This window comes from Montipora capricornis, chromosome 8 (assembly GCF_036669925.1).
Source record: "Montipora capricornis isolate CH-2021 chromosome 8, ASM3666992v2, whole genome shotgun sequence".
NCBI lineage: Eukaryota > Metazoa > Cnidaria > Anthozoa > Scleractinia > Acroporidae > Montipora > Montipora capricornis.
This window is the reverse complement of record NC_090890.1, coordinates 31,047,798-31,060,209: the sequence shown is the minus strand read 5'-3', so window position 1 is coordinate 31,060,209 and position 12,412 is coordinate 31,047,798. Positions and strand designations below refer to the sequence as shown.

The 12,412-nt window shown below is 40.3% G+C and overlaps 1 protein-coding gene and 1 pseudogene across 2 annotated transcripts in view; one reads left to right on the top strand and one right to left on the bottom strand.

Annotated features, from left to right (window-relative positions):
- The first annotated feature begins 104 nt into the window (after positions 1-104).
- On the top strand, positions 105-5,839 carry LOC138059207 (epsin-2 pseudogene; annotated as a pseudogene).
- Positions 5,840-6,934: 1,095 nt separating this feature from the next.
- The window catches only part of LOC138059211 (uncharacterized), a 6,972-nt gene continuing 1,494 nt past the window's right edge, over positions 6,935-12,412 (bottom strand). The window contains exons 2-3 of one of the 2 annotated variants that reach the window (XM_068904770.1): positions 10,082-10,489; positions 6,935-9,110 (exon numbers count right to left, since the gene is read on the bottom strand). In XM_068904770.1, the coding sequence (XP_068760871.1) occupies positions 9,106-9,110; positions 10,082-10,489 (413 nt within the window). In that variant the 3' untranslated portion in view covers positions 6,935-9,105. Of the gene's footprint in view, positions 10,490-12,412 lie in introns of both variants that reach the window. The other variant, XM_068904769.1, reaches the window with a different exon arrangement.

The following is a 12,412-nucleotide window of genomic DNA, read 5'->3' as shown; positions in this document are numbered from 1 at the left end:
TTCCTGTATTGGTACCATACAACTTCCTCCGGAAATTGCATGTAATCCCAAAATCCTCATCAAATGTGCAATGCGCACACTCGTTGTACTTCGCGGGGGGCGACTCTTATGTTCGACAGAGCGAGGCGTTGGAAGCATACGCCATTTTGGAAGATTATTCGAAATTCAGTTTAATAATTGTAAGTATTCCCGGATTCCAGATTTACAACGTTAAGATTTCAACATGTCTGTAAGGCGTCAGCTAAAGAACGTGGTGAACAACTATTCTAATGCTGAAGTAAAAGTTCGCGAAGCAACGTCGAACGATCCTTGGGGACCATCAAGTTCTGTCATGACTGAGATCGCTGATGCTACTTACAACGTGGTTGCCTTTTCAGAAATTATGGGGATGATTTGGAAAAGACTTAATGACCATGGAAAAAATTGGAGGCACGTTTACAAATCACTTGTTGTTTTGGATTACATCATAAAGACTGGCTCGGAACGGGTCGCTCAACAGTGTCGGGAAAACTTGTACGCTATTCAAACTTTGAAGGATTTTCAGTTTATTGATAAGGACGGTAAAGATCAAGGCATGAACGTGCGAGAGAAAGCGAAACAACTTGTGGCGTTGTTAAAAGACGAAGATCGACTAAAGAACGAAAGAGCTCGTGCCTTGAAGGCGAAAGAGAGATTTGCACAAGCTAGTTCTGGGATCGGAAGCGATTCTCTGAAATCGGGTAACTTGCGAGATACAAGCAGCACTTCAGACATACGTTTTGACAGCACGACTGCATCGTCGAGTTCAGCACCGACAAGCCGTTCTTGGGAGCCTGAAAGGAAAGTCGTTGGTAATGAAATGGAGAACTGCCTACCGTCCAATGCAAATGAGGAGGAATTGCAATTGCAGCTTGCCCTGGCACTAAGCAAACAAGAGGCAGATGAAAAGGTCAAACAGACAGAAAGAGATGATCAGCGCTTACAGTTGGCCATCAGTCAAAGTAAGCATGAGGTAACCCCGCCAGAGCCAGCTCTATTGGACATGGCCAGTGGAGGAGCTCCACCACCTCCAGCGCAGGATACTTTTGATCCCTGGAGCTCTGGATCAGCAGCAGTAGCCCCTCCTCCTGCAATGCCTGTTCCACAACCTGATCCTTGGGGGAATACTGTTAGCTCTAGTACTATCACCACTTCCAATCCCTGGGTACCCTCACAGTCACCCCCTCAAATGCCTGTTAGCACAGTGCCAAATTTGTTTGCTGCCCCCAATGGTAATGTAGTTGTTGGAGCAATGTCCACCACAGACCCATGGGGTGAACCACCTGTACAACCTACCCCTCCTATTGCACCTGCATCCAGTGACCCATGGAGTGGAGGAATTGCATTCCCTTCTGCAACTGTTCCACAGCCCCAAGGCCCATGGGGAGCACCTCAAAGTCAGAGTTTCGACACATTAAACCAAACTGGGTTGGCAAGTGGATTAACAACCCAACTTCCTACTTCGGCACCATTCAATATCCAAAATCCACAAGACACAAAACCTGAGATTTTGAATAACAACTTTTCAAATCTTGTCAACCTCGATTCACTTGTCCAGAAACCTGAGCCTGTGAAGAATCCTTTCTTGTCCAGCCAACCAGAACCTAAATCCAAAAATCCATTTATGCAAGAAAAACCACAAGCACCAACATTGAACCAGCTACGAGAGCCACCAACAAACCCACCCCTGAACACTGTACCAAGTATGGGTGGAGATATCTTGCTGCCTGCACCTCTCATCCCTGATTCTGGTCCAAGACCCCAGCAAACAGTTCAGAGCAATCCTTTCTTATGAACAGTAAAGGCAGGTAGTAGTAGGCTACAAAATTCGATGAGTTTGCTTCATTTCAACTTTTGTGATAACTAGTGGCTCCAGCAATTACGGGTACTTGCAATGGGTTAAAAGCATCTCATCTTGCATATATATCTGTAGAATTCGTCTCTTACATAGCCATTACTGTTCCAACTGTAGAAAATTTTTGTGGCACTTGTGACACCCTTCACTTCTCAAGCATGTTATGGCATGACTCAGATGAATTGCAAGCCCCCCCCCCCCTCCCTCCATCCCCCTCCTCCACCTGCATAGTTAAAAACTGTTTCTATCAAATGTATCGCAGCTGAAGCACTAGAAAAGAACCAATGCATTCTTACGAAAGCCATTCAGCAGCCTTAACATTTTTAATGCACTGTTGACTTAGTTACATGTTTCATGTCATCACGACATCTAGAAACCTGGATTCTCAAGCAGACCAATGATGATGAATATCACTGAGTAGTGAACTACTGGATGTGTTATCATTGACCCTCCAAAAGAGATTATACCCATGTCCTGAACAGATGAAAATCATATTTAATTGAGGCAATATTAAAGGAAAAAGGAAGTCACATAACTTGTTTCCTACAATAAATTTTCAACCGGCATTGCAGTCAACCATTCTGTACAGATTCTTGTAGAGGATGACAAAGCAATATCAGAAGTAATTTATTTGATGTTTACTGTTTACTATAATATGTCATCTGAGCGGCCCATTTTTAGTTTCCTATCGCAAAAAGAAAGCACTTCCGGCTGGTCACGTGACCAGAATTATGTGACCTAAAACATTATGGTCATTGAGATATACGAGAAGCTCATGACCTGAAAGCATTTAACTCTGGTTCAGAGGTGGGATATTTTTTAGTTTAAGAATTTCCTTATTTGGATGTAACGTGGCTCTTGCATTTTCCCGCACGTGCACCTTCTACCTTATTTTTGTCCATATTTGGGTATAAAATAGGTGTCCTAAAACCCCCAGGTTTGTTTCAAGGAAAAGAGTTGCAAGTTACAGGCTTCAAGGTCATGTGCCTCTGGATATATTGGCCTGCCTGGTTGTAAATTTATTCAAATTTGGTCTGAGTAATATCCCAAAAAAAAAAGGATAGTTTTGAAAATTTTCTTATGTGACAGCTAGACTTAAGGTCACGAAAGCTAGAGAAGGTCATGGAAAAAGTCATGGAATTTGAAGTGCGTAAAAGAGTGTGACCCCTGAATTAGGCCAAGTGTCATGCTTTAACATGCTCGAGTAGTAGCAAAAAAAGCCTGAAATGTTTATCCCATATTGCAAAAGAAATGTTGGCATTATACAGTATCTCAATATACGTTATAGTAATTATTATTGTTTAATTTCTCCTGTCACTTAATTTTAGACTGCTCGCAGTCCCGTCTGAGTTAGTCGAAACCACCTGCTTTGGTCACACAAGCGAGCCGAGGGGAGAATGGTGATAAAGCGACATGTAGGAACTGCGCAATCTTCTGTAACCAACTCGTTCAGGATCACCAAAATCTGCTAATCTGATTAGTGAAGGTGATATGACAGATGGTTCTGCCTTTTTTATTGCTAATGTAAATAAACTCTCAAAATAACCAACAGTAACAGCATGGGAATATTTATGTGCATGTCGAATTCAATCAACTATTCGGAAAGGAAACTGCAGAAAAAAACTACTGTATTTACTGTGAATTTAACAAGCGACACTCCAAGGAAAGCCGGTAAAAAGAGAGGTGGAAAACCTAAGCCAAGAGAGGCCTCAGATTTTTGCCAGATTTGCAGAATAAAATGTTAAATTAAATGTTGGAGTGTTTTGGAAAGTTTGGACGGTGTGGCATTCGTCTACAACCATTACACACGAAAATGTACTATAGAAGGGGTCGCTTCACACACTGCTTTTGTTCGAACTCATTCAAACACAACTGATTAATCGTCCAGAATGGTGATCAACAAACAGAAACACAGTGACGGAAGCCCAAAAAGATTTTTCAAACGCAAGAAAAAGGCTCTGGGGATTAAAAAAGAATGACAGATAACATTTTATGACATATTATGGACACTTTGCTGTGAAAGGCTTTTTTTATCGCACAAATAATCACAGAGCTTGGTTGCGTCCATGGTTGATTGAGAACAGAGGAGTCAATCCTTGTTTAGAGCCATGTCCTTTAACAAATTCCCCTTCTTTGTGAAGGCAATATAATCATTCAAGTAAATCTGGTCTGGTTGGTAGCACAGCCATAGCATACTTGCCCGAAAGGAGAGCTTTGGCCGCAAGTTCCTGCTCTTGTTTGGGTTCAATGTTAACCATTTGAAGGGATAAATGATCGAAATCTATCATTAAAGCCATATCTTGCTTATCTTTTCCTGTGATTGAAGACAGATTGGCATCACAATCTGACAAGTAATTAACTTGTCAAAAAAATCTGACAGTGGTTCATTGTCAACGGACCAATCTGAATTTCCCGTTGTTGGTGCAATGGGAGATTTTGAACGCATCGGTTACAGAAGATCGTGCAGTCCCTACATTTTGCTTAATCACCATTCCCCCCTTGGCTCATTTGTGTTACCGAAGTGGGCAGTTGGACTAACTCAGAAGGGACTGAGAGCAGTCTATGGTTTCATTCATTGAACTTATCAAATGCAATTTTAAAAATAATAATATTGAATTCCACAAACTGTAATACTGTAACAGTGGATGGCCCAAGAAATGTAACAAGACTTAGTGATTTCCTCTGTAACTTAGAAAAGTTATGGTATACATGTGCTTACCAGTAAATTTTAATCTTGAAAGTACTCAAAATTTAATGTAGGTGCATTAACCAATACCTCCTGAGACATTATTACTATTGTTAAGCTGTTATTTTTAAAGGCTGCTACTTTTGGCAGTGATTTTTTGTTTTTAGTTGGGGCCATCTTTTGCCCCTGCATTTAGTAGAAAAGTGAAGTGCTATTACTTTCAGCAAGTAGTTACAGAGTGGCTGTTACTTTAACAAATCTAGGCTACATTTACTTTGTATTGATTCGTGTGGCAAGAGTTAACCACTGACATTTTTTGCTGAAATCAAAGAAGGACTTTGTTCGAAAGTAGATTTTAATTAACATGAGAAAGTTTGGACTTTGAATGTTGCTAATCAGCCAAAAGAGGAGACTTCAGTGCTTGAGATTCAACTAAAACCAACATAGGTTTAAGGATTTTGTAACCTTTGATACTCTTCAGTCAACCATAGTTTTTTTTAGCAGTAGGCTAATTGGCTGGACCTAGAGGAGAAATTTGTAATTCAAAAAACTGAGAGTTTTATTTTGAGCTGTGGAGCAACTGTTTCAGCAATGTTGTCAAGATGAGGGTTTTCTTTTTTTGTTGCAGGAAAGGCCTTCAATGGTGTGGGAAATATGGGGCACAAAATTTAATGATGGTGCTGTAAATACACTTCAAAATTACAAATAAATGCTTGTAACATAGGAAAGTTATAGTCAAATTTGTTTATGAATCTTTTGTATTCAATATATTGGAGACATATGGCAGTGTATGGACTGTTTCTTGGGTTCTAAGATTATCAAAATTGCATTGCTGTAAGGTTGAAATTTGTTTTGCACCTTGGCTTGGCAACAGATTACCCTTCTTTCTTTAATAGATATGACGTTGTCTTGTTCTAAAGACAAGTGGTTTGTTGTTGAAGATATCATACTGTAGAATGCAATTAACCTTTGGAGCATAATCTCATTTCCTTGTCCAAGAATTCTAATCAATTTTAATCAAGCAAACCTGCAGTTGTATGAGAATTTACAAAAGAACACTGCCTCCTTTTCTCAGGAACAAAGTGTGAAAGAGGGCATCTGTGATTTGTGGTTGATAATCACGTTTAATGACCTTTACGCTATTTCACCTAGAATTTTCAAAGACGTTCTTAATGGCTGTTCTTTTCTTTTGTTTGTATCAGCAGCAATGTCATGTGAGGTGTGGGATACCAGCTCATTAAATGTGGCACAACTGGAAATTAAAGTCTGTCATTAGTGCTGTATGGTGTCCACCTTGCTATGTTTATCATGTCTGTTTCCATAATTTCATGATTGAAATAGCCTCCCTTTCATGGAATTGTATTCCAAACATGACAATCAGATTTGCAGGAAAAAGAAAGTGGTGTTTAAAAATAGTGGTAAATTTGGGGGACAACGACATATCACTTTGGTGTTGGTTTTACATTTCTGATTACATACAGAGTTGTACTATTATGACAGAATTAATACCAAACCATCTTATGAAAAGTAAGTTAAGAGTCCGTAATGTTTAGACTGTGAGATTGATCGTTGTCTATCATGTTACAATGAAAAATGAATTTGTTTCCAGGTTTTTAAACTTCTGGAATTATTAGTTGGAGTCTTTTATTATTATGTACCAGTATTTTTTTCTTTGCATTTAGGTGCAGTCGATGTTTCTTTGCATTTCGGTGCAGTTGATGCAGTTGTGAGTTTAAAATTTGTACCTCTTCTCAACCTTATTTTATCACACTACAAACAGTGCTAGTGTATTTAACAACTATTCACCTAAGTGGAGGTGTCTAGTCGCTTACCGGGCCGCGAAGCGGCGAGGTAAATATCCATCACTAGCCACGAACACTGAGGTGAATAGTTGTTTTAGTATATACTCAAACAGTGAGATAATATAGCACAAAAACATTTTAACTCGTTTATACCTGCAAAGATCATAACATTTTCGGGCCCAAATTTCGCTCAAATTGCTTGGAGGTGAATGGCAAAGGATATCCGGAGTTTGAGTACCCTATCAGCGCGCGCGTTCAACGCTGTCCACTGTTTTAGTATATACTAATTAACAATAATAATATTATTATTCCATTAGCGCGCGTTGGATATGGGATGATAGATAGCCAACGAGGCGCGTAGCGCCGAGTTGGCTATAATCATCTCGTATCCAACAAGCGCGAGTGGAATGATTGTTTTATTGAAAACGCCCCCAAAATATAGAAAACTAGACTACAATAAAAATAAAAAGGCCCAAAAACTCACGCATATGCATGCCGTTTTTGTAGATCATGGTATAATGGCTCATAACCCATGATGGCTTAGCCAATAAAAACTCTCGAATTGCATTATCCAATGATCCAGTTTTTAATAAAGATATATATATATACTGTTCAAAAGGTGGATAATTCTATCTATTGGATAGCCAATATTCCAAGAAAATAATGGTCCGTCCCCTACACTCTCGATTCTAAGAAAACAGAAGACGTGGGACCCGTTTCTCGAAAGTCCTGCTGGGATGCTTCCCATTTAGCCAAGAATCCCGGAAATTTCGGTTAAATGTCAAGTGGAGCAGCCCCTCTTCCATTTTAACGATTCTTGCGTTTCCAGGCCGTTTTCGGCGAAATTTTTCCCGGGTTGTCGGAAAACTTGGAAAATCGCTTACCATTATGCAATAGGTGGTTTGCAGCCAATCTCATCCGGGGACACAGATAATAATGCTGCAATGTACAATTGATGGTTGACGAAGAAAAGGAGCTTATGAGACATCTTTTGTTTTCGTCCACCAACATGGCGGCGATGACGTTGCGTGAAAACCACCTATTGCCACCCAACAGAAATTTTTCATCAAATGGTAACCTGAAGCACCCCTGATAACTGAAACTGGTGTTTCAGTATGTTTTTAAGATAAGTATATGCAAAATTGTAATTTTTTTTACTTAAAACCTCGGCCTTCTTAAGATAAGAGAGAAGAAGTCTTTTTCGATATATTAAAATTCAGCTTGATAGTGAGTTAGTGAGGACAAAGATAAAGGAAAGTGGATGATTTGCAAATATTTTTCACATTCATACCAACGTGTTTCTATTGTGTTTGTCCTCACTGCTTCACTATGAAGCTGAATATTTGATATTTCGAAAATGGCCTATTGCGACACCCGAAAAGTTTCGGGACTTTGAAGAAACGAACCCCTGGGCTGAATCCCATTCAGCTCATGCTGAAATTATTCCGCAGTTGCCTTGGTCTGGTCATAATCGATATATGGAGATGGTCGGAGATGGTAATGAAACTGTTCACGTTTTCGGCCCTGGGGCCTGTTTCTCGAAAGTCCCGAGAACTTTTCGGGCCCGAAAAGCCAGTCGTCAAACTGATATCTGCTTATTTTTAAAAGCTGATCCTTTAACATGTTTTTAATGCAAGAAAAACTGAGAGGATTGCGAAGTTTGATGGCTTGGAACCTCGGAGTGGCGAAGATATAAAGGGAATTGTGGAACCCAAAATAGGCCCGAAAAGGGACTTTGAGAAACGGGCCACAGATCACGCACAAGCCACACCCTTTTCTAAAAGACAGCCAATCAAAGTGTCGATTAATTTATTCCAAAGTCAGTTGTGAACTGAGGGCGAAAGATTGTGCATGGTCACGGTCAAGTTAACATGAAACTCGATGTCACTGGTCTCGAGAGTTTCGTCAGTAACCAGTCCATCTATGTGAACTATGGTCTGGTCCAATTTTTAGTCTCCAGGCGCCTATCGTCTAAGGGATGGAAACTTGTGCAGCCGAATCGATCGCTTTTCGGGTCTCCCGATGCATGACTTCAAAAAGCGCATTTTTCTGAAATTTAAAAACTGCATTATGTTCTTAATTGACTGCTCCTTTATAACGGGGTTTTTTCAGGACCAATAAAAACATAATAAGGAAAGAAGGAATCCCATATTGCAAGGGGCAGGTCACTTGGCAATTCACAACGCAGTCGAGGACTACACCAAACAAACTTTAAAGGAAAAAAGAAGACATCTGTTTAACCAAAGAATCGGTTAATGCTCGCAGAAAGGAAGTCGTCAAGGATGAGCCCTCATTTGATGTTGGTTTGAAATTCTTTTGAATATTCGTCCTCTTTCTTCAGGAAATAAAGCTACTCTTAACACGTCTTTTCACATTACCCCGGCAGTTTAGGGAGTTGTCGTCAGGAGCTCCTGGTGTCATGTTTTTGGGGGCCACCAATTCGCACACAAGCCGCTCTTCCTGAACAAAGGTCCAATGTAATCTGTCAGCTGTTCACTGAGTTTCCCCAATGTCGAAGCCTCGCCGGAATGGTTTCACGTACACTACAGTCACTTTCTCAGCCAATACTAATTCCGTTCAAACCGAATAAAACCAACGAACTTATAAACAACCACTAGCAAATGTTTTATTTATCATAAATGCTCTTCCAAAGATCCACTTGGAGTCCACGCTTTGGACCCACCTTTCGGGTTGATGTCCACAGTGCTGTAGCAGCTCTCGTAACGTATAATGTGATTGGCTCGCTACCCTAGCCAAAAACAAGACCAAACAAATGACTATAGAAGCTGCTTACGGTACCAAACAATAGCAGGTTGCCAGAGCTGCTACACGACTGGTCTAGAGGCCCGGGCCTTAACTTCCCCTCCCCAATTGCAAGGGACTGTATCACCGCTGTATTTACAATCACATTTTAAATCTTTAACTTAATTTTTCCACGTAAACGCTTCTCCATTTAGGAACTTTATCTTTGCACCTCTAGTCTTCCGCAGAGTGAGCAGAGGATAGCTATATAGCCCATTTAAGATTTCATATTGGACCTTTCGTCGTTCAAGCAGCAGTTTTATGCCACACAAATCGTGCTGCACTTATGCTTTACAATTTAGTACACTTCAAGGCAGCTTCTCGCCAATCATGTTAACGTTCTGAGACGCTCTGGCCCATACATTTAATTAAGCCGCTGGATTAATTTGTTTCATCGAGGGGGCCAGCTAGTGGGGAGGAATATAATTATACTTCTGCATGCTGACGTCGAGACAATCACATTAAACTAATCATCACGTACGTCTATGCAGCGCTCATTTTTTGTCCAACCGGATGCTTTGTGATGTCTAGTGATACAATTTTCACCTAACTGGAGCTCGTTCACGCAGTGACTCCTTAGTTGTGGTTCGACAAGAAGACCCAGAAATCCCGCACTCAGTTTGCCCAATCCATCACCGAAAGTAAGTAAACCTAGAGCAAATTCTTTTTTCCTTTGATCGCTCACTTCATCAGAAACTGCATAAGCAGAGTTAACGTACATTGAACCGGCCACAAGCCCTTCAGTAAAACAGAGAGTTAAAATGATGGAAACGTGTGGAACAAAACGAAACCACGAAGCAGCGAGAAAGAAAAACATGTGCGCGATCTCCACCAAGGCTAAGATCCAGGTTCTTCGGATTCGCAAATGAGGGACCACGTTGGAACAGGTACAAGAGAGGACAAAAATATAGGACCTACCAAGAAACTTGCCCAAGTGATAGCAAACAATGTAATATTGGTAATGATCCCGAGGGCTAAAGGACGAGTTGGAGAACGCGAGGGTAGTAATGATCCCTTGATTGGACAGATACTCCGCAAAGTATGTTAGAAACAGAAACAAGATGTAGGGCGAAATTTGCTTGGCTACCAATATCTTTTCTCTCAAGGTTAAGGCGTCCTGTTGGATGGCCGTGAGTTTCGAATCATCGCAGTCGGCTGAACTCGTCAATCTGGTATATGATACATCTTTATGTTCTTCACTCTTTGCACTGGCTACGTTGTTGTCTTTCTTGTCCAAGATCCAATACAGGATAAACACCAGGAATGGCCAGGCAAAGGTGGTCATGATTGTTATTTTTGGGGCCACGCACAGCCAGGTTGTCAGTCCTACAACGCAAATTAAATTAATTTGAATCAAGATATAAACTCCTACTCAAGAGTGAATTTGGTATCAGGCCCGATTATACAAGGTGCATCGGCCAACGTCAAGAAATTCCGAGTCGCCTAGTTCTCAAGTCGGTCCCTTCGATGGTTTCTTGTGTCTTAATGGTTTTTGCCCTCAGCTGGTGAGTAATTCAGATTGATCTCACTGGATGCGGAAAAAACATTTGCTTCCTTTGCACACTATGTGACGACCCCGATGAGATTATCCAAACCCGGTCTGGAACTCTTTGCATTCGTGCAAGTATGCGCACGGTCATGTTCAATTTGGGTTCATTATACATGTACACTCATGTCAAGTTTAAGTACAACAGAAGTTTCACTAAGCTTTTCACTTCTACAACTATGACACCTTATGTGAAACATCTTTAACACAACAACAACAAAAACAACAACAACAACAACAATAATAATAATAATAATAATACCCTAGATTTGGTGTTACTCAAATGAACATTGTATTTGATTTCCCAGCAGGTTATAATAAACAGCTTGTAATTGACTTGGATAAAACAGGTACAAAGGACAAAAACAATCTAATTAGGCAATGCCAGAAATGGGTAATCTCACAGAACCGCGAGATCGTGAAAGCAGTCTATTTCGAGTCTATTCATTGAACTGACTTTCCACACATTATAGACACTGTCCATCTTAAGCCAAAACATAATTAATTGAGGGGAATAGTTTGGAAGCTCGGCAAACATCAAAGGAGCACACGAAGATGCCAAGATTTAGAATGGAAAGTCCACAACCGTGCACAATCTTTTGTTTTGCGCTCATACACTATGCATGAATTACGCAACCAACACGTTTCTATTGGTTAGTTCCTCTGTACGGAGTAAATAACTGTTGAGTTTTGTGCACGGTCAAGGCCAAAAAAGAGAACAAAACTGAACCTACAACAAAGAAATTTGTCGGGTTTCATAACCATTACCCTCTATTAACTATGGTCAAGAGTATTGCTTTGAATTGTAAATTCCGCATATTCTTTGTAAAGTTTGAACTACTGAAAGTTTAGGAGAAACGAAATAATAATAGCAAGGCTTCGTAGCAGCACGAAGAAGGATATTGCTTTGATGAACCACGCGATGGTCTTGACGTTCATTTTTTAATGAAGACAATACTTGTTTCGGATGAGACATCATCCATCGTCAGTTGTACAGTGAGAAATAAAAGGAAACTATGCAATAAATAGTACAACAAACTGAGATATTAACGAGAATAATTAAGGATGAAGGCGCGAACCCAAAGAAGAAAGAGTTAAACTATTTAAGCTAAGAAAGAAGACTAATTAGGGATAAATTAAGATGTTTGACCTGGGAATTTAAAGACGGCTGCTTCCTGAAAGGATGCGCATGGCTTCCTTGATTTTCAATTGGAATCTTGTGGAAGTAGAGTCGAGAATTTCGAAACAATCTGAACAAAGGGAGCGACAATTTCCAGAACCTCTCAGGTGTTTTAAGATGTGGGAATGTTTGTCAGAGGAGAGATGTTCTCGGATGCGAGTGGCGAAGTTCCTGCTGGTGGACGAAAACAAAAGATCTCTCGTTAGCTTCTTTTGTTCGTCCACCAGAAGCCGTACATTTTTCCATTGTTATTGGTGTCTCCGTCCTATACGTCGTTGAATAAAGTCAATGAAGGAAACTTTGGATAGACTGAAACGACGTGGCGAAGAAAGGACCTCAATTCAGTCTGCGTTTTAATTAAATATCATGATTTTAGTTTTTCATTATTTCTTTGTTGAAGCTTATTGGGGAGGGGTCATTTGTGACGAGATAAAGTGACTGGTGGAAAAGAAAAAGGTTCAAAATGGAACAATCGTGAGTAAATGTACGTAAAGCCGGATAATTAGAGTAATGGGACACGATT